At 40.2% G+C, this 26,196-nt stretch overlaps 1 protein-coding gene across 5 annotated transcripts in view; it reads left to right on the forward strand.

The window, feature by feature from the left end:
• The first annotated feature begins 12,644 nt into the window (after nucleotides 1–12,644).
• The window catches only part of LOC102086673 (oncostatin-M-specific receptor subunit beta), a 35,984-nt gene continuing 22,432 nt past the window's right edge, over nucleotides 12,645–26,196 (forward strand). For 3 of the 5 annotated variants that reach the window (XM_021295336.2, XM_005508023.3, XM_065047600.1), the window contains exons 1-3: nucleotides 12,645–12,819; nucleotides 20,809–20,905; nucleotides 24,771–24,934. In XM_021295336.2, coding sequence (XP_021151011.1) covers nucleotides 20,833–20,905; nucleotides 24,771–24,934 — 237 coding nt within the window. In that variant the 5' untranslated portion in view covers nucleotides 12,645–12,819; nucleotides 20,809–20,832. Of the gene's footprint in view, nucleotides 12,820–20,808; nucleotides 20,906–20,937; nucleotides 21,038–24,770; nucleotides 24,935–26,196 lie in introns of all 5 variants that reach the window. The other 2 variants (XM_021295337.2, XM_021295338.2) reach the window with 2 other exon arrangements.

Consider the following 26,196-nt stretch of genomic DNA (forward strand, 5'->3'; position numbering starts at 1 on the left):
TTTTATTGGGCATGGCAGACAGGAAACACTGAACTAACTGTCAGCCACTAAACCTCTGAGCCTAACTATCCAAAGAATCCAAGTTGCAATTGTATTTAATTAATATAGCCGGCCTTTTATACATTGCATCATGTATTTACATTGTATCAACTTCTATTGTGAATCTATAATGAATTTCTAATTGATTAATTATCCTATGAATTCACTAAATACACATTCAAGTTTCAACCAGTAGTTGCACTATTCATGGTGTGCAAGTTAAACATCTGAGAATCTCAGCTTACTGAAGAAATAGTACATGATACTAATGTACCTAAAATTGTAAGACTTACTACATTTCAATTTGTTCTTTCTTTAAATCTCATGCATCCTAAGCCAGACTCTGAATTTTAGGGGAAGAGGGAAGAGATAACTCATTAAATGTCAGGGTCAGGAGTTTGGAGTTCCATTTTTCATTTTTCCATGAAATGCTTTAATTTTGTCAACAAGGCTGCTTTAAAACATTATAAAAAAGGATTCTGATTGTTGCTGATGTATTTTGAGCTATACGGTATCTTAAAAAGCTTACCTCCTCTTCTAGACCTTGATTTTGCTTCCCATAGACTTTTTACTGAACTATACTTTCCAGGAACAAGACTGCTGAGTACAGCAATCCAAAGCTCACAAAGCCCATTTCCAATTAATTTAATTGACCATTGTGAACTGTCATATAGGTAAGTATATAAAGGTTAGCGTTATCATTTGAATGTGCTATTGCCAGAATTCAGTAAAAAATTCAGGCTGGACTTTTCTATGCCAGTTGTCTGTTGCAGGCCAATATGTTTTTTTGAACCTCAGTTCAAATGACTTATCAGCTTCTGAAAATGGTATTTATAGGAAATCTGGAGACTGTTTAGTGCTGTTCCACTCCCACTAGTGCTTGATACATTGAAAATCCAGCTCATTTTAAATAACTAGCAGACAGTCCTGAAAGTATCTGTCTGCAGCAAGCCCATTTAGCTTGCTATTTAAGATTTCTCAGTTTGGTCTATGGTAGACATACCATCAAACTGTTTGTAAACCAAATAATTCTCTTATGGGTTACAATAGCATAGTATTAATTTGAGAAAGTGGAACACCTATGGAAACAACTTGGTTTTCTTGTAGGAACCAACACTAACCCTGTGGGAAACAGTCCTTTGCCTCAGTCTCATTTGTGTAACTGTCAGAGAAGCATGCCTGTAACTCCAGCATGTCTTGTCAGTGACTTGTTGTGTCCCAAAACTCAGAAATGGTCTTATGCTAGTCCCATGCCACCAGAGGGACTTTTGCAGAGAAGTAGCCTTTGCATAATTTCTTGCTAGCTGCTATCTCCAACTGGAATGTGAGATTTTTCATCTGGAAGCATTACCGTGAATACGCTGGTCTGGCCACAGAGCATTCATTCTTACACCCCTGATTTTTGCTCTGCAAATGCTGGGCAAAAAGGGATCTCATCCTACTCTATTACTGCCTTCTTGCCGCAATACCATGTCTGGTTCTTCTCTGGTTACCCCAGCTTGCCTTGCCTGGTAATCCTCTGGTTAGTTCATCTGTGCTGTATGAAAACAGGTATCAACTAGAGATCCTCTACTGTTATTGGCTTCAGTGGGAAATACTCATGATTTCTCCATCACATACTGGGCAGAATAATTCATATCTCTTCTTGCATCAGAGTGAAGGTCCATAGTACAATAAGAATCCACAGGAAACCTTCTTCTCTTCCTTCTGAATATACCCAGCTCCATTATACAATTACTCAAAATGGGCTGTTGTACCTGGACATGAGACAGTGCTGTATACGTCACTTGAATGTAACCATAACGGTCATCAGGTAGCCTTGTTACCACTACAATTTATGTTCTTGTCACACAGACAGAAATCCTGGGCCCATTTTTCATCCTAGTGCGTTTGCTCACAAAACAAACAAACAAACAACAAAAAAACCCCACAAACAGACACCCACCCCCACACACTGCGCCTCAGCAAAAAAACAAACAACAACAACAAAGTATCCAGAATATTTGAGCACACAATCTCAATACATGATAGTGGAACAAATACTGTTTCCAGCACACTGTTCTATTTACCCTCCTATTGTGGAGTGTTCCATCACATGCTCTATATTTCATTAGTCCAACGCTCAAAATACAGCATGAATTTTAACCAGTGGTTCCCATGCAAGTTAAAATGTTTACTTTTGGTGTCTCTTCCTCTACTTTACCAGAAGATGGTAGCAGAGAGTTTCTCCTAAGAAAAACTGACCTGAAAATACCGTGGAATGAGAAGCTAATTCCCCCTCTGGAATCCCAGCTAGCTATCCATTAATCCTCGAGTCTGAATACACTTGGCATTTCTTAATTCAAATTTCCCCAGCGCCTAGACTTTATAAGTACAGAATCGTTTCAGTGTGAGGACCATACAGCCTGTACAAATGCTTCTGGGGTCAAAAACTAAGCGGAGGAATTCTCAGGAAGTTAATCTCTCAGGGTATGTTGCACATACTTGGCCCTCAGCAAAATGTTGAGGACACCCTCTCTTAAAATCTGAAGTCACACACTCCTTTCGTAATAGCCTGCTGACCAGAGTTCCTAACCTGGAAGTAAACAGAGGGATTCAATTCTCTCTTCAGCTGAAAGAACTTCAAATACATGCTTGAAACAACCCCAAAGAATGACTGAAAGTACAGATTTAAGGATGGTATAAACGGAGTCAGCACAGCCCTCCTCTTAAGGCTATGTCATTGTTCAGAAATACACAGGAGCTCATTGGAGTTGGAGAGGCAGTCTGCTTGTGCCTTGTGCAATCTGATGGGAAACAATAATTCTGGGACATGAGCAGGTCAGAATTTACCTACTCAGAGGAGAAACCAGGACTTTTATAGGAACTTGGAAGATGCATGTCTCTAAGCCTCAAACACCTGAGGGGTAAATAAGTGCCTAAACGGTGTAAGTGCTCATTAGTGATTAATTTATTACTGTGCTCAGCTGAACCCAACTGCATTTCTAATACCACTGGAAAATTTGTGCAGCTTTGGCAATTTTAGTTTCCAAGTAAGTTAAATGGGAGATTGTTATTAGATAAAATTGTTCCAGTATTTAAAGGGTGGCTACAAAGAAGATAGAGACTCCTCTTTTACAAGAAGTCACATGGAAAAGATCAGAGGTAATGGGTACAAGTTACTGCCTGGGGAGATTTCAATTGGACACAAGAGGGAAAATTTTCACAATAAAAACAATCAGGCACTGGAAGAATCTCCACAGGGAAATGGTGGATTCCCCAATATTGGACACTTTCAAGATCCAGCTGGGCAGGGTGCTTGGCCATCTTGTTTAGCCTCTGTATTTTGCCAAGAAAGGTTGGACCAGGATATCCTTGTGGTCCCTTCCAACCTGGTATTCCACGATTCTATGATTAAACTGATGTACATAGATTTGGATTATATGACATCATGGACAAGGATCATACATAAAAAGATCATAGAGAATAAGTTTTTGTCTTCTGAGCTGGGATGGAATACTTGAGCATAACTACTCTGCAACCTTTCCACCTAACAACTGGGAAAAAAAAAACACATGGAAGATCTACAGAAGACGTGAAGTTCATGTATGTCTGTGTTCCTGGGGAAAAGGGCCCTGTGAATAAAACCAGAACTGAAATAATTAAACACTATAAAACCATGAATGTGCATTAAAAAGTGATTTGAAGTTACACATTGATTCTAATGTTGGCATTTCCTTACATTTCACTGATTTTCATATCAATAACAATTGTTCAACAAAAGGCGTTTGTGCAATTATTAGTTAATGGCAAATAACCAATCTTTTTTAGTTAATTAATTCCATAACTTCTTTATGCTACTGTGCTTTTCATTTTTTAGAACAAATCTACACTTGTTACATATTAGCTGAGATCGTATAAGTTTATACATACATAACTTCTGCACCATCTCTTGTTAGGAACCACAATTATTGTTTGATCAAAGAAACATGCTTGGAGGAGAGACTGTTGCTGGAACCACGCAAGTTTGTATACAATAGGCTGCAATTCAATACAAGCTCAGGCCTTGCCCTTTTACAGTGACCTACCACAGGCACAATGAAAATGTCTGCAGAAAGCTCAAAGCTTATTCGCATAGGTCACTCAGGATGCACCTGCTAAACAAGTGCAGACAATTATACCATTCCTCCCTCCTACATTTCATGCAACAGTTCAGGTTGGCAGCAAGGAATCCTAGTTTGGATCCAAGTTGAAAAGTCTATTAAGAAGCAAGTAGTATTAGCTCAGCCCAGCATTAATATGGCTGCACAGTTTCAGTGACTTTCCCCGGCATCTGTGGGATGACCAAAATTACTCTCAGAGGAACTCCACCTCTTGTCTTCCTGGCTTCTCTAAAAAACACACCTGAAATTGTTCAGTGCTCAAGAACACTTCACTGTCCTTTGCACTGAAAAAGCATTTCTGCAACTACTGAGTCTAAATAGTAACTGTTCCCGGCTAGATATTAAATCTTGCATGTGCAACACTGTTTCTGGAAAACAATGGTTTGCTTTACTTTGGGTTTGGAAGTTGCCACTGTGCAGTCAGAAAGCAGTTAGCAGTGGGTCACTGTTAAGAAGGAACAATGTCTTGAGGGGAGCTGGAAAGAGAGTCCTGGCTGTTCCTAGCTGATAGCTGGCTGTTAGCTGATAACTGGCTGATAACTGGCTGTTAGCAGTCAACAATCTGTCTGATAAAACAGAAGATGCCTAGGATTTCCAAATAAGATGAAGCTATGAGGGATCGTATCAGAAAACAGGATTAAGATTCAAAAGCATCTTGGCAAATTAGAGTAACGGTGTCTCAATAGGAAACACACAAAGTTGTAGTCTTAAGCAGAAATAATTGAACAAGCAGGAAAGAGAAGAGTTGGCAAGATAAAATGATCTGTGGCTTACAGAACATTGCAAGTTGATCTTATTATAAATAAACAACGTTCTGTTTCTAAGGAAACAGCAAATACAGAGATAGGTAGGAAGAGAAGTGTAAGGGAATGCGGTGCTGGTAAGGCCCCTGTTGGGAGTTCTGTGTCCTCCATTTCTTCTTTCAGAACTGGACTTCAAGAGAGATGTGAATAGCAGTGATCACCATCAGCATCCTTTAAACCACTGAAATAAGTGAACTTGTTTACCCTACAGAGGTCTGAAGGGGTCCCGTTATTAATCTTCAATATTTCAAAGCCTGCTGCAAAACAGAAAATAATTACTTTGTCTCTTTTAGTTTCTAGGCAGACAGTAGTGGGTACAAAGCCAGTAAGTATTTTTGGTCTATGTACTAGAGAACTTTCTACCGCTAAGGATAGTTAGGTTCTAGCCAGAGGCTGCCTTCCAAGGCAATGGAGTACCTGGCAGTGGAGGTTTTTAAGAAAAAGTTCTGTGGATCAAGATAAGTTTCTAGTAAAAACTGCCCAGAATCTCATGCATATTATCGTTAATTACCTGGATTCAGAAAATCTCAAAATACAGGCTATTTTTTCTGCTAAATAACATAGTAAATAGTTTCCTGTTAAATAACATAGTAAAGGAAAGTCTTTCACTGCATTAATTAATGAGGAACTATTAACTACCCCATTTCTCTCATTTTAAGTCTTTAATTCAGTGCCTGACAAAGGGAATTATCTTTTGTACATTCTGTTTGCAAATTTTTTTGTTTGTTTTCCTTTGAAATGGTCCAGTTAATGTACGTAGCATTGTTCCAACGGCTTGCTTTCTTCCTGAAGAAGCAAGAAATCAGAAAATTACTTTTTTATTACTCATAAGGGGTAAAAAGCTAAAACTATTAGTATACCAACATTAGTGGTAGATCTTGGAAATGCTGAAAGTAAGTAATGTAACATCACAAACACATCATTGAACACAGATCTCAATAGAGAAAAACTAGTTTCAGTTGCTGAGAAGCTAGAAAAACCTGAGGTATGAAATAGGAGATATTTTGGTTAGGTTCAGCTTACACTAAAATATTGAAAATATGTAATTTAAATAAAGAATTTCTAAAATTAATATTACTAAAATTGAGAAACGTATAATGGAAATTCAAGCTTAACACCACCAGCAGCAGCTTCTCTTTTCTCTGCTAGTGAATACACAAAGTTTTTCATTCATTGATTTATCCCTTATTTATTTGTGTGTTTATTTTAAAGTTAGGAATAAAATATACTCCTGGGGTTCATGTGCAGTTGTATTTTATAACACAGCAGCAAAATCCATAGGTAGTCTTTGGTCTGAAACCTGACAAGAGAAGTAAACAAAAGTGAAAAGGAAATATCATTATTTCCAATTAATAAAGGAAAACTGACCTCTGGAGATTAAATGGCATGACTATTTTTCTATTCAGAACCCTCACCAAGCTATTCCTTCCTCTTAGCATAGGTTGTTTTCTCTGTCTAGCCAGATATCAGCAAACAGGATTTGCAGAATATGCAAAAAATACGGATATTATTCTTCTGACTTGTTTAATGTTTTTACCTCAGAATTCTCTGCAAGTGTCTTCTTAGTGAGTACAGGCCTCCATTGCCTGAATTGTAGGCAATGTGGAGTATTGCTAGCACATTTATATTACTATCAGCACCCACTATCTGAAGGAAGACACTAAGATGTGTGCACAGGCACATCGCCCCCCTGCCTACCTTTCTTTATGTTCCATGCTTATTTATCTGACACATTTCATCTTCCAAACAACATTGCTGTGGATTTTCTAGTGTTATATATTCTGTGCACTTGCTGTTTAAAATCACAGGTTTGGTTGTGTTGCCAGTTAAGATTTCTTAGACAAGTCCAATAGATTGCTGTAGTTTCCCGAATGGTAATCATTTCAGCACTTCCCTTCCTAAAGCAAAAGCTCAAAACAATACACCCAAGCGTTCTTACTGATGAAACTTGCAAATAATTGTATCCAGAGAATACAAAAGAAAAAAAAAATACATGACTAAAATATGAGAGCTAGCGCAAGCAGCTAACAGAGACAGCAGTCTGAACAGCAGTTTCCAGGGTCTGCCCATAGATTTTCTAGATCTTATGGGAACTTCTGGGTCACTGAAGAACAACTGGGAACTCTTTCACGAACTTCAGCATGTCTACTGATGCCAGGAAAAGACAGCTTCAGAAGACCTTGACTTCTAGCAAGGTCTAGCAACTCCTAATGAGTATTGTCAGCCTTTCAGGATAAAAGGGTGCTTTGAGCTCTTCTGGCACCAAGAGGATGTCTCCTTCTCTGCCTGCAGATCTGCAGCTACAGAACAGGCTCTGTGTCATGGAAGCAGATGAGGGCCTGGGAACTATTTAGCAAAGCATCAGAAGAGCTGGCTGAGCCTAAGCATGCAGAGTGTGAGTCATAATGGGAGGGTCCCTGCTGTGGGGGACAAAGGCTCTTATACGCTGACCTAATCTACTGTCTAGTGAGTCTTCTGCTTGCTGGGGGCTTGGATCCAGGCCATTGTGGAGAGACTGCTTAGGCTTGACTGGCACTGGCATTAGTATCCCACGCTGATCTTCCACACACTGAAACTAGCATCCTGGGCTGATCTTCCATGTGGGCACCAATGATACTGTGAGGGGAGAACCTGAGTGTACTGAGTGTGACCACTTGGCTTTGGAGGTTGAATCCAAGGGCAAGGGAGCTCAGGTGGTATCTCCTCAGTCCTGACAGTGAAGGGGAATTGTGCCTTCAGCGAGCAGAGAATTTTGTGGATATATGCAGGTTTGCATAGCTGGTGTTGACAGTAAGGAATCAGCTTTTATAACCAATGGATGGTTTCTAATTGTTGAGGACTGCTAGAAGGAAATGAGAGCAACCTGACTAAGTGGGGCAAAAGATTATTTGTGAACAGGCTTGACACCCTGACAAGAGCTTTAAACTAGGAATGATGAGGAGAAAGGTGATGACTGACAATAAAGTGAGGGAAGGTGGACTGGGTTGGCAATCAAAGGGTGTCCATCCCAAGCTTATGCACGCAAAGCTGAAAGGACACCATTATGGGGGAAGTTCTCATGCTTTGGGGGGAGTTGTCACACTTGTGTACTTGCCTGAAGTGATGCTATGCTAATGAGCAAACAGGAGCCATTAAAGAGCCCTTTGTGCTGATGTAAGGCTATGAAACTGCTTTTAATTAGCAATAAGGAGACTGTCATATTGTGTCCGGTTTTGGGCACCCCTAACTCTGTCTGCACTTTCAACTTTCTTATCTCTCTCCAGTTGTTCTCATAGCTCTCCCATAGCAGCCTGGATGAAGGTTATGAAGCTATGCTGTATCAAAGCCAGGTCTTGCACACATGTACACAGGCAACTAAGCATCTAGGAGACATGGGAGGAAATTCAGAGCTGTGGTTACAGAGAAAGAGGTTTTGGTGTTGTCTTCTAGGCTTTTCCAAAGAACGTTGCTATGATATGATATATAATGAAATTTGGCACCTAACTTGGGACTTTAGATTCTGTAGGCACTGTGAAAACACATTACAGTGTCAAGTTCCTTTGTGGATTTACCTCAAGAGAGATGCTGAGAAACAGAAGATACAGCACAGGGGTACCAAGATTGTCAGTGGCCTAGAGAACATGAACTAGATACCTGGTTAGTGTCCCAAACAGGAGGCTAAGGGATCACCTAAAAGCAACCTACAGCTACTTAAAAGACAGCTGCAGAGTGGACAGACAACTCTTCTTGGTGGTGGCAGATGGCACAAGACAGCAAGAGGTAACTGTCACAAATTTTGTGTGAGATGCTCAGGTTGGATATTACAAAAACTTTGCCCCTAGGAAGGAAGTGCAACAATGCAGCAGGTTACCTAGGAAGGCTATGAAATTGTCTTTCTTGTAGGTTTCAAGACTTACTAGACAGGTGACATTCTTTCAATGGGAAATCTATTATGGCCCCTCTTGGTGTCACAGAGGGGTGATTCAGACTGCTTAAAGAACCACTGACAAAAGTATCAGCAAAAGTGGTTTTATTGAAATATGATGTTGCAGAAGTGTGACTTCACAAAATTCAGTGGTATGGTTCCCTCTGTTACTTACTGTGCAAAGGATATAGCAATGATTCAAAGCTACCAAGACAGAATTAAAGTTACCAAAACAAAAACCAGGTTGTTATGCATGGTATCAGTCAGTTACCAAAGACCTGTAGTTGGTGGGAGGTCTCTCTGCCTAAAAGACCAACCTTGAGAGGTGTCCCAGCTCAAGAGGAGATCACCACCATGCAGCTAGGTGCTCAGAAGGGAGAGCTCAAAGAAAGCTCCCTTAGGATGTCATATTTATGGAATAAATAGGTTGGCTTGTAATCAAATTACACACAATGGAAAAGGTTTGCATGAGACTTCTTGTAGCCACAACTTTATTTGTTCCTTAACAAATGAGCCTTGGAAAAGCCACCTGTTATTCGGGTGTTAATTGCATGATCAGCGTTCCAAACTCATATGCATCGATGCTCACTGTGTCACTCTGCTCCTTTGTGGGTCTTCAAAGAACAGATTAGAACTACAGAAGTTCGTGGCCTGATTATGGCTTTAGCCTACACCTCTTTCGGAGCATGTACCAAACTACCACTAATTTGGTTAAAAAGTTGAGTGCATCCATCACATTTGGTGAGTTTTAGCGAGGCATAGAGACCCTGAAAGAAGAATATATATAATTCAAAATAAAGCAGTTAGTTACTGGACAACACACAGAAAAGCTAGCTAGGGTTTAATGAACTATTGGACTAAGCACTACTATACTTGCCAGTCGTGTTAGGTACCAAAGAAGTCTTTGCTGAGCCAGCAGGCATGAGTCAAAATGGGAAGGGTCACTTCACATGGCTCTCTGGAAAGGATTCCCAGCATGACCATGTTGCCATCTTCCACCGGCTCCATCAACACTGATAACATGACAAAATGAGTCCCAGCTAGTCCCCAACTAGAGTGATTAGCTTGCCCAGGCTTCCCCAGGTGATTTTTCCATTTAGAATGTTATACCTTTTCATGCTAGTACCTTCCCTCTGAAATCCTTGAACTACCAACCATCTCATGTCAACAGCTCTAATTCTGTCTGCACTTTCAACTTTCTTGACTCTCTCCAGTTGTTCTCATAGCTCTCCCATAGCAGCCTGGATGAAGGTTATGAAGCTATGCTGTATCAAAGCCAGGTCTTGCATACATGTACACAGGCAACTAAGCATCTAGGAGACATGGGAGGAAATTCAGAGCTGTGGTTACAGAGAAAGAGGTTTTGGTGTTGTCTTCTAGGCTTTTCCAAAGAACATTGCTATGATATGATATATAATGAAATTTGGCACCTAACTTGGGACTTCAGATTCTGTAGGTACTGTGAAAACACATTACAGTGTCAAGTTCTTTTGTGGATTTACCTTTCTTCTTTTCTTTCTCTTTCAGTTCTCCCACCTCAAAGATGAGAAAACTGATAACTTGTTTTTTCAAACACTTTCTGACAGAACATCATTCAATAACCGGTCTGGTTTTTGGGTACTAATTAGTACCTTGAACATAATTTCTAGATAGCAGTGAGTTCATATGTTCATAAGTCTGGAGTATTCCAGGGATAAGCAATTACACTGTTCATTCTGGAACTTTTGGATTATGTGGATCAGTGTGAAAAAGCAGCATCAGAGATTATTGCTGCTATCCAAATGGAGAGGCAAGAGCAGGCTGAACATCTGTCATCCACAGCAGAGTTAAAATGATTCAGAAAATGTTAAATATATTGACAGATTTTAACAGGTATCTCCAGTAGAGGTATACAAGGAGAAGCATTTTCAAACACAGATGATGGGGCTCAAAGCAGCAAAATATTCCATTTCTACATGGCAAGACTAAAAGGAGTGCAATGATACCAAAGCAAAATTTAAAGTGTTAGAACTAAGCTGTCTTACTTTATTCCCTTTAGTTTTCATTTGATTATTATATGCCATTTTCCCATTGGATCCTTACTTTACAAAAAGACCATTTCATTTATTGCATATTATTCAAATACAACTTTCAAATGTAGAACTGATAAATTTCCAGTAAGCTTTTCTAATTATACTGTCTAAAAAATTAGAGGAAATAACTTCTTAGCATGTTACAGGGGGTTGTTAATAAGTGCAGGAGAAAAAAAAAAAGGAAAAAAAAGCCAAAATTTTGGCATCCAATTTTAGGCAGTTGTGATTTGCCTTTTCAGTAAAACTAAGCAATCAGATGACCTTCCATGTACGTACTCCTCTGCATTCTGATGCAACAGTAAATGTCTGGTTCTAGTGCCTTCATGAAAAATGAGTATCTAGTGACCCTCTGTGAAAAGTTCCATTTACATGACTCACACAGCATGCACAGAGCTCTGTAGAAGATACAGATATAATTCTCCATAGTAAGGTTCTCAACAATAAAACTATAGTTTAACTAGAAGTCATTTTCTTTACTAGAAAGCAAAAGCTTAATGAGAAAATGGAAAACCTGACTAAAGAAGCAGGGTGTTACTCAGCAGAGGGAAGTGCGAGATATCACTGCAATACAAAAAGGTGGAGAATGAAAGCTAGACAGCAATTCAGAAGAAATGGATCAAGGTGCTGAAGCAGACCACAAGCGAAGTGTAAGCTGGCAACACTATGCTGTTACAAAAAAAGGCAAACTGTGTATCAGCGGGTATAAAAAATAATGTAGTCTGTAAGGCAAAACACTTCCCAGACCACATCCTTCCAAGGAAAAGCAAACAAGCTTCAAGGATTTGTGACAACCCAAAGGAGAGCAAGGAAAATGGTGCCTTAATAGGTATGTTACATTTAACCTACAAACATAGCTTCAGAAAAATAAGAGACAGAAGATCTCTTATATGTTAAAGTGCTGCAAGCAGGAGAAACCTCCATCACAGACAGCCTGAAAAGTACAAGTAACAGGTTTAAACAAAATTTTCTCATGGCTACATCTTCTGATGGAAGCAGTGACCCATGCAGCTGGTGGCACCATGTACCTCTTTGTCACCTGTCACATTGGACCCATAGGTGAAGGGCAGGACAACAGACACAGTGAACTCCAGATCTCCCTTCCTGCCTTATGGTCGTGCGACTCTGGGAGCGGAGAGTTTGACTTTGTGAGCCACAAACTTTCCTAATGTGGTTTCTGAGTGGGATTTCATGGGACAGCTGCACACGGCACGGCAACGCAGCACTGGGCTTGGTTATGGCTTTGACCCTGAGCCCTGCTGCAAGCACCAGGCCACCACCTCACCCTGCGTGCCTTGGTGGCCACAGTGATCGGTCCCAAGGGACACAGGCAGACATCACTCCTACCTGCGGTTTCTGACGAGCGTGGGAGTGGGAGGATGGGGAAAGTGTTGGTTTGAGCAAAGTGCCCCTTCTCTGCTCCTCACGGTCCTCTCAAGCTGCGCCCGCCTGTCCTCCTCTCCCTGCATGGACACCCCAGGGTCGGCCCCTGTCCCCGGCTGACCCCACGCTCTGCAGCCCCTCCTCGTCATGGGGGCACCGGAGCGGCTCGGCCTCAGCCGTCCGCCCCCTCCTCAGCGGGACCCGGATCCCTCCAAGAAGGGGGAGATGGCGGCGGGCGGGAGGAGGGCCGGCCTTCGGGAGGGCAGCCAAGGCAATCAGCCGCCCTTCCCGGAGGCGGGGGGAAATTCCCGAAGAGCTGCTCACCCGGGCTCCCGGCGGTGGACGGAGACGCCGCCCGTCCTGCCCGGGGGCGGAACGGCCGGTAGCTCTTCCCGGCACTGACCCGAGGAGGCCGGCGCGTCCCGCTGGTGTGGGCTTTTCTCCTCCCTGTTCCTGAGGGAGGTGTTCGGCGGCTGCAGGTGAGTTACGCCGGTCTGTCCCCGTCGCGGCAGCCCCTTGTTTCCCCAGCGATCTCCCCCTTCCCTTTTGGTGCCCATTAAAACGCCTTCACCCTTTGCCTGCCCCTTGATCCCCGTTTTTCCAGGCATCCCTGGGCACGGCGGGTGCGGAGCCTAGGCGCCGCCGTCCCCGCACTGCTCCTCTGTCCTCCAGAAACTGATTGCTCCCGCAGCACCATAGCTTGCCGCTGAATTTATGGCGTTTAACGACGCCCCCAACTTTCTCTTCTTTCAATATGCCACTATTTAACTACAGCATAAAAGCTATTGATTTGACCTGAGCAAGAATTACTGAGGTGAGGTACGTGGTGGGATGAGGATGCTGCTCCTGGCAAGCTGTTAGGTTTGGTTTTAACGTCTCCAGTTCCTACTACTTTGAGAAGGTGTTACCTTGCTCAGAAATGCTGCTCCTGGCAAGCTGTTAGGTTTGGTTTTAACGTCTCCAGTTCCTACTACTTTGAGAAGGTGTTACCTTGCTCAGAAATGCAAGGGCAGACCTTTAAATCCAGCATCATACAGAGAAAAAGTGTTGCTCTTGTGTTCTTTTAAACAGCTGAAATCTGTTCTTTAATCTCAAAACAGTCAGAGTAAATGAGAAAAGGTCATAAATTCCAGGGTGGTTCCTGCATTCTTTGGAAATTGACTATTTTTTGGCATAACCTTTTTATCTCTTTTTTATCTAAATATTGCATGCCCAGACTGGTCCTTACTCCAGCAGGTTAAGCCAGATCCTAACAGCATTAAAAGTAAATCGTGCCTGAAAACATGGTAAAATTCTTCCTCTTGGTATGAGTCATGCCACCATGTTATGTGATTCCTTCCCTACAATTGTTAGCATTTGCTTTCTGATAGGGTAGGAGTAGTCTTACACTGTTGAGCACTTTCCACTTTTAGATCCCATTTTTTTGCTATTTAATTGCTTTTTTTGTTTGGATTCCAGCCTTCATGGGAACATGGAATACATAATGTTTTCCTGCTTTGGCAAAGCTCTTCAGAAAACCAACAGCATGCATCAAAGAGCTTTCTATTGTCAAAAAAAACCCAGGAGATAAAGCTGTCCCTAAGTGATCAGATGATTACATGCCTATCAGACCTTAATTGTAGAAATTCTTTCCTTCCATGTACAGCTTTTTAAACTTGTTGCTCACCCATTAGATCACAAAGGCTTATTAGGAGCTTTCAGTGTCTTATATACAGTGATATTTTGTTTGTGCTAAGTGTAATTGAAGCCATCTTTAAAATTGCTTGGGAGAAGAAAGCCTGAGGACAAGGACTTAAAGAAGTGTTCATCTGCTTTAGGATTTGGTGTCTTAGGTATTAATTTCTCTTTTTTTTTTAAGAATTGTTGAAAATTACATTTTCTAGAAACAGTGTGAAAAGGGATCTGTTTAGCAGTAGAACGCTTTGGCGGATGCTACTTTACCAACGCTCGGTTGATTTCTGATAGATTGACACTGCTCCCTGTTTCAATTAAACTGCCTCAGCTGGATGTCAGCTCTGCACTGTTGATTTTACAAGGGATATAATATTGGTAATTGCAGGAATCAGGAGAGCTGAGGCACACTTCAGTGCCATCTTTATACAAATCTTTGATTTAGAGTGTTCCAGCTCATTTTGGCACTCACCTAGTTGTCTGTTTAAGAGGCAAAAAACACCTCCAGAGGACAAGTTAGCCTACTCACAGCCTGGCTTACTTTCTAGGGTACCTGTTTTTCTTTGGTGGCTCTGAAGGAGGTCATTAGGTTTTGTCACTAAACACGTCAGTTCTGTTAGCAACCTTGTATGACGTGGTATGGACTTGAACTGTGATTCATTATCTTCAGTCTGTCTGTCTATGAAGTAGGGGGAGTGAGAATATAGGATGAAAAACGTGATATAAGTCCGAAGTAGTATTATTTCTGCATTTGCTTCATTGACAGTCCTCTTCCACCTCTGGTTTAGGAGAATTTGCCCAATCAATAGTGTTTATGATTTGGTTTATCTAATACTCTCCTTCAAATGGATAGTTTTCTAGATCATAGCAGCTGAAATTTTGTTTTTCTTCCCAGCCTGTGTATATACTCTGGTTAATTTTAGGATGTTGGTTTCAACTGGCAGCTGTTTCAAATAAACAAATCAAAGGCCACTGAGAGAGGAAAGTTGTATGAAGTATGATGTGAAATATACAGTTTTAGAAAGATTGATACAAAACAGATTGATTCTATGGTGAACTAATATTAGAAGTTCATAGCAGGGATTTAGTTTTCTTACACACATGGGTATTCCAGGTACTGCAGCAATATGTGAATTGTATAGCTCCAGCTCCCTGCCAATGAGTCCCAAATACTCTCAGCCTGATCTTGAAAGAGGTTTCAGCTGAATTTTGGTGCTTTAATGCCTTCAAAGACAGGTCTGACAAAACATTTGTCTTAGGCTTTTTTACCAGATGGATAGTGGGAATTTCTTTTTTGTCTCATCAATGGCATCACGAAAGCATTGGCTTGGATGGGACTTGGGGATCACCTAAGACAGCCTTTTGCTCTGGATAGGTGATAGTTGTTTAGACTTTTCTCAAACTACCTACTGACAGCAGATTTCATCTTTTCCCAAGGTAATACACTCCTGTGCTTTCTCCACTTCTTGAGTGATTGCTCCTTAATTGTCAGGTCTCTGAGCAATTCTTGTTGCTGCTGAATATTATTGCAATTGCCACCAGGTTTCCAAAATCGTTCAGTTCTATTGAGGTATCTGTCTGTACTGACTGATTTGAAATTAGGCTGGGGAATCCTCGATCCATTTGTATCTGTTTTATTACAGCCCAGTTTACATTTTTCCAACAGGAAGAATTACAAATAGTCTAAAAAATCTATCAGTGTTTTGGGCTACAGACTAACAAGACTAAGCAAGTCTCCTCTACTTCCCCCCCACAGATGTTGTATTTTTGTGAGTGTGAAGAATATAGAGTAAAACAAAAAAATCCTTGCTCAGTTAACTTTTATAGATCTGACAGATCGTTTTGTGCTCAATCATTCTCAACTTTCAGCTTAGTATTATCCCCCATTTTATAGATAATTTCACAGTGTGTCCCAATAACCAGATTTACCACAGAAATTAGAAGAGTAACTACTGTTGTTAATGATGGCAAAGAATTAGATCTCAGAGGAGTGATTATTTCCTTCTATTTGGCATTTATGAGGCCATGTCTAAATTACTTGGTCCAGTTCTGGGCTCACAGTACAAAGAAGACTGACAGACTGGACTGAGTCCAGCAGAGAGACACCAACAGGCTTTGCAGGCTGGAACACAACTAAGAGTCACTGAAGGAGCTGAGTTTGCTTAGTCTTGAGAAAAGAAAGATAAGGGCAGCTTTAACTGCAGTCCTTCCCTGCAGTAACTAATGTGAAGTTACTGACAAATTCTCTGTGATTCTGTGATAGACTAGAGAAATGCCATTGCAAAATCGTCATAATGACAAAAGTAGCAAAAAAAGAAGAATTCAAATTATGTCTCTATATTCAAAATCACTGGCAGAAGACCTTTTTGTTCTTACCTGCAATAACAAAGTACACAGGCATTCCAGGTTGAAGCATGGTGACAAAACACGACTTCTCTCAGGCTTAAAAAACCTTAGCAGTAATTCATTCTCAGATGAGGAACTGTGGCAGACTAGTGTGGTATTCATATCTTTTCAGACTGACAAATCTGAACAAAGCTATTTACCAGAACAGTGGTTGTGATTGTTACTTTTCTTATGGCATTTGATAGTTGTTCACGATTTCTCAGAGGTAGTACTTTGCCTCTTCCAAGGTGATGAATTATTTAGGTACCTAAAAACCTTCCCTGGCCTTCTGTCTTCATTCACTTTGTTGTTCAATTGTTTTCACTTTTGGTAAGTATGTAGTTAATCTACTGTCATATTTTTCATTTTCTTTTTGGTTTGTGTGTGTTTGTTTGTTTGTTTGTGAAATTGTTAATGTATTTTGTACAACTGTTTTGATTCTTTTAATCTTTGTACGCAAGACTCAGATTTTTAAATGATGATTTTAAAAATGTACTTCATTATTGATAATACAAGACAAGTGCTGGACATTAGTTGGTAGCAGTTACTGTATGTGATTAATTTGTTAGTCATAGGCAAAAGTTTCTGCATAAAGATGATTTAAGTAAAAATATTGCTTATATATTAAGGACTGTATTTCCTGTTCCTCAAATAGTGTTTCACTGGTTTAAATTTACTCCATATTCTCTGTTGTTAGAGAATTCGAGAACTTTTCCTGTGAAAACTGGTTTGATACCTACAGTTGCACATATTTCCCTGGGAAACTGATGGAACGACTCATCCTTGGTGCCATCTCAAGGCATATCAGGGATAAGAGGGTCATTAGGGGCAGTCAGCATAGCTTCACCAAAGGGAAGTCATGCTTGACCAACCTCATTGACTTTTATGAGGACATAACAAGATGGATGGATGATGGCAGAGCGGTGGACGTGGTCTACCTTGACTTGAGTAAAACGTTTGACACAGTCTCCCACAGCATCTTCACAGCTAAATTGAGGGAGTGCAGTCTGCATGATCAGGTAGTGAGGTGGACTGTGAACTGGCTGAAGGGAAGAAGCCAGAGAGTCGTGGTCAATGGGGCAGAGTCCAGTTGGAGGCCTGTATGTAGAGGAGTGCCTCAAGGGTCAGTACTGGGGCCGGTATTATTCAATGATTTGCATGAGGGAATAGAGTGCACTGTCAGCAAGTTTGCTGATGTCATCAAGCTGGGAGGAGTGGCTGACACACCAGAAGGCTGTGCTGCCATCCAGTGAGACCTGGACAGGCTGGAGAGTTGGGCAGGGAAAAATCTAGTGAAATATAACAAGGGAAAGTGTAGAGTCTTACATCTGGGTAGGAACAACCCCAGGTTTCAGTGTAAGTTGGGGAATGACCTATTAGAGAGCAGCATAGGGGAAAGGGACCTGGGGGTCCTGGTGGACAGCAGGATGACCATGAGCCAGTACTGTGCCCTTGTGGCCAGGAAGGCCAATGGCATCCTGGAGTGTATTAGAAGGGGGGTGGTTAGTAGGTCAAGAGAGGTTCTCCTCCCCCTCTACTCTGCCCTGGTGAGACCACACCTGGAATATTGTGTCCAGTTCTGGGCCCCTCAGTTCAAGAAGGACAGGGAACTGCTGGAGAGAGTCCAGCACAGGGCAACAAAGATGATTAAGGGAGTGAAGCATCTCCCTTATGAAGAAAGACTGAGAGAGCTGGGTCTCTAGCTTGGAGAAGAGGAGACTGAGGGGTGACCTTATTAACGTTTATACATATGTAAAGGGTGAGTGACATGAGGATGGAGCCAGGCTCTTCTTGGTGACAACCAACGGTAAGACAAGGGGCAGTGGGTATAAGCTGGAACACAGGAGGTTTCATTTAAATTTGAGAAGAAACTTCTTCACAGTGAGGGTGACAGAACACTGGAACAGGCTGCCCAGGGGTGTTGTGGAGTCTCCTTCTCTGGAGACATTCAAAACCCACCTGGGCACATTCCTGTGTAACCTCATCTAGGTGTTTCTGCTACGACAGGGGGATTGGACTAGATGGTCTTTCGAGGTCCCTTCCAATCCCTAACATTCTGTGATTCTGTGATTATCACAATCCATGATACAGTATTAAACTAGATTATTGGCATATTGAATAGTGAAAAGCATTGTAGCTCTGCAAAATACGTTTATATTCTAATGATCATTTATTATGTTACACTGCCCTTTAGTGGAACATAGATAAAAATAAATAAATAAAAGTGATCTAGGCTGTGTCATTAGTGAACTGGCAGTGTAAATGACTGGAGAGAGATACTTAGATTAGAGATTCATTTCAATACAATAGTTGAGAATGCCTCTTAAGAGCAGAAACGAGTTTGATTTTGCTTCCCAAATGGGATGTAATTTAAACAAATAGTCTAATACTTCATGACTTCCACAATACTTTCCCACTGTATTTAATGTTGAATTTAAATGATACACAACAAAGAGGGTAAATAGCTTTGTGTCCAGCCCCAAAGATATTTACAGAATCAGGAGTCCTGTGGGGCCATGTTTACATTGGGCTGATATAATTAAGTCAGGAGTTATGCTGTTGAACCTAGCTGACCATCCTTGTATTAAACTGGTCTTCAAGGAGACAGTCAGCTCCCTTGACTTTATGGGCAGCTTTATTGTCACTTTTGTTTTTTTTTCTGAAAAAAGGCATGCAAGATTTAGCTTTGTGTGTCACTATTAATTTTGTATCATTCAGAAGAATAGCAATTTAGTGAAGAGTTACTGGAAGTTTTAATATAATTTATGTTGGAAAGACTTCTTTTGTATCACTTACTTTCCACTCACTGCTTTATAATAGTAATTCTATCATGTTTATTCCAGACAAAACATATCAAATTATTTTCCCTTTTAGATATTAAATTTGATTGGGTGATTAAAAAAGGCTAAACTTAGAAAATATAGGAAGAAGCAGATTTCCCTAAGTCAGTTGTTGGAATTCTCTATTAGTTGCATGTGAATCAGGCCTAGGTTCTCAAATATATTTAGATTCTTTATTCGTGTTGATTTTAGTGTTGTCCAAATACTTTTTCAAATATTGGTATAATGTCAAGAAAGACTGCAGAAGCAACACTAACCTTTCATATATGGTGGCCTTTGTGGGAAGCATTTGTGCTTGCAGGAAAGAATTGGGGGCACCCTGGAGCAAGGGTGCTTGTGAGTGTTGAGCCCTGGGTTGCAGTGCTGCACACAGGGCTCTTCTAAATTTTCTGTGTGACCTTTAGAAACACACACACACAAAAGGTTGAAATATTTTCTTCTGAGCCTATGGACAAATTCAGAGCTTTTTAAAACCATTGACAGTCATTAAACTTCAGTGTCTGTAGCTCTGATGTATTAAATTGGAGGCTTTATGCTAGAAAGAAATTCTGGAGTGAATTTCTGGACCATCTGAAATTGTTAAATGTCCTGTTCTTGGCTTTAGTGGGGACAGAAGATCATCCTGGTTATCTGCCCTGCTAAGCAGTTTCAACTTTTGTCATGGAAGCAGCGGTAGAAGACTCTTTATCAGTATTCTACACAGCTCCAGAAATGTAAAATGTGTATAGCTGTATCCATAGTCCTGTTCCTTTTTTTTGTACTCCTGTACCCTTTGTGCCTGAGTGTTTTTAACCATACTGCTGCTGAATGTCTCCCTCTCCCTTCTAGACAGGGAATTTGCAGGTGATTCATGTGTTACAAGGCCTGACATACGATCAGTCCCTCAGGACTGGGTTTTACAAGTCGAAAAGAATTTCATCCTGTCACAGCGTGAGTGTAAAAGCTGTAAAAAGGAAGCTAGATAGAGCTGTGTGGTGCTTGAGATGACAGTCCTTATAGGAATGGAATTTGCTGAGACTTTGATCCTTGTATTTCAACTCTAGTCTGACTAAAGGCCTCCATGTAGTCTCCTGGGTGCTGGCAAAGGGCAAGACCATGCTTGCCAAAGTCTGCTGGGTTCATCAGTCAGGTTATATGTGGAGAAGAAGCCAGAAGGCCTTTCACACCTTTGAGACTCTTTTTTTTCCTTCTTGTTAGGATGGATATCTTGTCTTTGTGCTGGAGAAAAGCCAAAAATATATCAGGACAAACATCTGTTTTAATATTCCTTGGAAATAAGTGGAGGGAAATCTTTGAAGATATTGTGTGTTTTATTTGCTTATATTAAACTGGAGTTTTTGAGTGTGTTGTATTTTTCCCTATTCTACAACTAGATCCTAAAAACAAGGGAGTTTTTTCATTCTTTGTCTTTCTTTCTTCATTCTTCGTGAATTTCCCTTAAATTGCCTGGAGTCTATGTGGTTGGGTTTTTACTTAATCATTCTTAAATACAGTCATATTATCTGGAATATTATCTGGCATGAATTTCTCTAAAAGAAAAAACTAAATAGAAATGTCTTGTTTCCTGATAAGTCTTGTGCAGGAAAGGGTGGATGAATGATGAATCACTTCATAGTTCTGGCAGTACTGCTCCCCCTGAGGACTTGCTACACTACACATTCACAGCAAGGTAAATATCTGAACATTCACTTTTTTATTCAGAAGCAACTGTAACAACAGAAGCCCTGGGATTGCTCATATTTAAGTCTCCTGTGATTAAGCAAGATGTTCCACACTTAATCAAAGTATTCTCTTCTCTAAGGTAATTATATAACTTGTATAATTACATTTTATGACCCCATCATGCAAAATTGCCTGTTGAATAAATAATCTGCAATGATGTGTATTTATTTATCTGCACCCTCTCTGTCTCATGTGCTTTTGATCTGTACTCTGTCATCTTCAAATAATTTATGTCCTTTTTGACAACTTTTCTGCTTTTCCACCTCTTCTGTTTTCTTGTTTGTCTGATCTATGAAAACTTTAGCACTTCTGTTGGCTCTTTTCTTCTTGTACCACAATATTCCAGAACCAGATTTTTATTTCTTATGCTTTGCATGTGTCGAATACAAAGAAAAAATGCAAATATGCATATTCAGAGGGATGAAGTTGAAGATAAGGACAAAGCTGTGTATTTTAAGGCAAAAGTACTGCTTGTACACCTGCTGCTGGCAAAGGCATTAGGCATGACTCCATTAAAAACAAAACAAAACAGAACAAAACACAACCAAACAAGAAAAATTGAATTAATATTTTTATTTGAATTTTCTGTGACCACCAGTAGGAAGGAAGAACTTATCAGGCTTTAGTTTGCTTTATAGAGGTTGAATTGCCTTGATTAAGTTGGTGAAGGAGACAGAGGAGTGCTTTTTGTATAAATGTACTTGATGTCATAGTGAAGGGGGCACTATATCTGTTTCAGACTTCTTTGCCTCTCTTCAACCTTGAAATTCATGTGTTCACACACCAGTCACCCAAGGTGCCAGTTCCTCAGTTTTGAGACTCTATTACCAATGCCCCTAGAGAGGCAGAACTTTGTAACGCAGGCAAGTCCAAACAGTTACTGCATTACAGTAACTTGGTCACTTGTTTTCACATGCAGTTTTTCAGGAATAAAAGTACCCTCTGTTGTTAATCATAAAGCTATTATATAATCTTGAGTCAGCTTTCAAGTTGAAACAAGTTTTAAGATGTCTCAGTTGTTGAACTTTGCTAGAAGAGGAACTTTGCTCTGTGAATGCTACAAATATTTCTTACATGTGTAAATTATACTACAAGAGCCTTTGAGTCCCACATTGTAATTGAGTGGCTTTCAAGATCTCTGGATATATCCTTAGCAATATAGTTTCTTCTGTTTACTGGTACTGTGTAAAATCCCTGATTGGTGACCTAGACTCTTATGCTAGGCTTTGAGGAAAACGTAAAAAGTGATGTATTGTCCAACTAAAAGAAGAAAGTGGAGGAACACTCATGCAGATGGAGAAAAAACAGGAACTAATGAGACCTTCAGGTTTTTTGTCAAGTTAATGAAATATAGCAGGTAAACTTGTTCTCTGTGGTAAGAAAGGGGAGGAGATTTTAGCTTGGACAAAAAGAGACAGATGTAGAGAAGAGAGGCAAGGTCATAATCAATGCAGTAGGCATAGTACCGACAGTTGCAATTAGAATTGGCTAGAGAAGCAATTCAGAAGATACACACAGATTTGTTTCAATGGTGCACCCTGAAAAAGGAAAGGGTTTCTGTCAACTGGCTGGCTTTTCTTTCAGTCACATTTGTTTCCTTTCCCTGGGAGTCTTACTTTGCACCTGTGAGTTCCATTGAGACACTAGCCAGGTTTCTTGTTTTTGGTGGGGTTTTTTTTGGTGTTTTTTTTTTGTTTTGTTTTGTTTTGTTTTTATTTGTGCTGGGCCCATCTGTCTCCCCTGGGTTGCTTCAGCACTGCAGAAGGAAAACCTAAGAATGGCAAGGCTTCAGAGCTTTAGATCAGCCATCAATTTGCATTTGTGAAATGAGATCCCCTCACAGGCATTCCCTCTGGTAACAGGGTGATGAACTTACAGATAAGGCTGACAAAAAGTTGAGCAGCTAACACTACGTACTGGAGAGGAACAACATTGCAGTCAATTCCTTAGCGTAAGTGGGATTTTAACAGCCTTTACCTTGTTTTGATGTTGGAAGTCTGTATAATTCAGGGAGCTAAAATGTGTCTTATCTTCTCAAAATATCATAAGGTACTCTGCTTCCACAGTTAATTTTATGTCTCACTTTGTCGCTTTGTTTTTTCTGGCTCCTTATCTGGTCAGTCTTTGGTAGTAAAGCTAACAATATTACTGTTTTCCAGTAAAATCTAAAATTGCTGCTTCCTCATCATTTAGGCAAGTGAAAGTTATCCCCAGGCCTTCCGCTTTGTTTATTCAGTTCCAGATATCTACTAGTTGTCATAGGTTTCTTTATTGTAGTATAAAACTGATTGCCATTATTTTTGAAAAGTAACTGTCAAGCAGCAGGTATGTTTTTAAGGACCATGCCATAACCACAGCCAAAAAAGAAATTTTACTTCTGCACTTGAAACATTTTTTGCGTTTAGAACACAGAAAACACAAATGCTGTCAAATTCCACTTGCATGTACTTTACTCATCTTGATTTTTCCCTCCAAGCATATCTGAAGAAGCCCATGACAGTGGTTTCCTCTAGATTGAATGCATATGGCTTTGGTTTTGCTTTGACTTCTAGTACTTTTCAAAACAGAATGGATTAAAAGTATACCAATGGAGACTGTAGATGATTTTCTAAGAGAAACAATCCTTTCTTTCAGCAGTTTTTTGTAAGCTATTACTTACGGTATAATACATACTTTCCTCCACTTATTATTTAATTATAGGCTGGACTTGTATAAGCCACTAAGCTGTGTCAGTGTCTATATCCTCACAGTTAATAAATATGCCCACAAAGTGTTATTTGCTTCCTTTGATTGATCAGGGTTGTTATAACCAACTGCATCTCTTGGGCCTTTAATTTTCTACAGTTAATGTAAAGATCCATATGTAGGGAAACAGCTGCACAGACATTAGTATAGAGCAGGCACCACAGGATAAACTGCAAACCAGTTCAGATATCTGATTGCTACCAGGAACATCTATCAAAATATAGATTCTTAAGCTAAATTTCCCGAATTCTTGCCTTTCTGCCAATAGTCATTGTGTCGGTGGGTGAAGCACACCTGGGAGAAATGACTGAGGTAGCTGTTGTGTGAGAAGAAGCTGCTGAGGCCTCTCAACCCAGCATGTCCCTGAAAACTGTGGCTGTAGTAGGGCAGGAATACCCAGAATTAGTTCTATTTCGTTAAAATATACAGTTATTTCTGTGGTTTCTTTTGTGTGTCTTGATCAGTACAAACCTTCTGTCCCTGTCATTTTTAACAAGCAGAAGCATCTTGGAAAGCAACCATGGCAAAGGAAAAGGCCTAGTTACCTGACCATTTCAGTTCCTTGGCTTCATTAATAACCAGATAAAGCTTAGGGTTTTTTTTTGTTTTGTTTTATTTCTTTGTGTTTCAGGAAGGAGAAAAGGTACAGATCAGTGAACACCATATTTAATCTCTTCCTAATTGTGAGAAGGATTGTTCGACTTTGGGACCTCTTGGGATTCAGTCCCTGTTAATGTTGTGACTCTTCATAAGACTATGAAGGGATGGGTCAATATGCCCATAAGTAGCTAGTAAATTGAGGTTGTAAAGAAATTAAATAGCATACCTAATGTCATGGTAGGGGGCTATTGAGTAGATTCATGAACCTCACTGTAGCCTGCTGATGCCTTAAGATGAAAGATTGTCTTCGCTTTTGATATCAACAGCATCGGTCTTGATCACTTCTTTTAAATGCAATTCAGAACCGTCTTGTGTGGAACCTATCGTACCCCTAGCCACTGTTGTTTCAGGTTTGCTTTGTAACTTAGGTAAACACGAATATTTTTGTGTCCTTTTTGTGCTCCTAGAATCCACTGTGTTTCCAGTAACGTACCTTAATGTTTCCAAGGAATTGGCTTTTCAGCGGCTGCTGGTGGAATGGGATGTTGGCAAGTCAGCACATGATGCTGAGCTGGCAATGTCGTTTGAAATACAAGTCCGTCGAACAGGTGAAACTACTACTGTGTGGACAGTAAGTGTGTTTTTAAAAAGGCGTATTGATTATTTGCAATATAAAGGAAGCTAAGGGAAAATCAAATGTTTAGATGTGCATGCAGATAGCCTTGCTGTATACGTTTACGATTTACAATATAGTAATAACCAAACTGTTCTAGAAATACCTCCGTATTTCACTAGGTGCCAGACTTGGTCTAATGTTACACCCAGGTTTTGTGCAAAAAAAAAAAAAAAAGAGTCATATGAAGAAGTCATTTCCACCTGTGCAGAATATAGATATGCCTTGCATACCCTTATTGAGGGATTGTGGTGGGCAGACTTAGGAGATCTGTTTTTGAAGGCCTCTGTTTCCCTTTCAAGGTGCAGGTCCCCTAAGTGGCCCCCGAGAAAAATCCCTTCCATTGTTCCTAAAGGCAATCCTTTTTGTAGCTTGATTACTGCCCTTCACTGGCAACTAAACGAACATGATTCATGTTGCTGCAACTCCTCTCACCTTATGAACCAAATGATAGTCTCAGTGTGAGTGAAGCCTTATAAGAATTGTGCTTTGTCCTGCTAGCAGTTACCTTATATCCACCTCTCCAGTTAAGGAAGAAGCAGTGATGCCTCTTTTCTGAAGTACATATACTGCTAGTTTTCCTTAATACCTAAAGCAGCCAAATTTTCTGAAGAGGCAGAGATCACCCAAATCATAGGCTTAAGCCTGCTCCCAATGTTTTCCCCAGTTTGTGACTTCAGCGTGAGAACTTTTGTCTCCAAAGAAAATTTCCTCTCCTTTGAATATGACAAAAAAATTTCATGCATTTTATTGGATATTATAATCCATTATGAGTCATCTGCTGATTCAGCTATGGAAGAATATGAAACGTACGTATTAAAATTTAGGAAAACTGGAAAACTGCTCTAGCTCTTTTAAAGCTGCTGTCGTCACTGTAGATGAGGTATATGCAGTTCAGAAGATTTTGATCACTTTGATCCATGGGGTAGGATTTTTAGCACCCATCATAGAGATCTAACCCTGAAGTCAGAAACTGGGACCATGTAGCGACAAACAATTAAATAGTTTTTTTTTTTTAGTACCCTTCCAACAAACTCTTATTAACTTGCTGGAAGAAAGAGTTTATTGAATCCAAGGATGTGGTCTGTTCTGTCACTCATAATAAACATGACAAGGAAAATAAACAGGGTGTTTTGGATGTCACTACCACACAGGAATGTATTTGCTTCCATGTTTTTCTGAAGAATGTGTACTAATAAAGACACACTGTGAGTCTACTC

The sequence above is a fragment of the Columba livia genome, chromosome Z, assembly GCF_036013475.1.
Source record: "Columba livia isolate bColLiv1 breed racing homer chromosome Z, bColLiv1.pat.W.v2, whole genome shotgun sequence".
Classification (NCBI taxonomy): Eukaryota; Metazoa; Chordata; class Aves; order Columbiformes; family Columbidae; genus Columba; species Columba livia.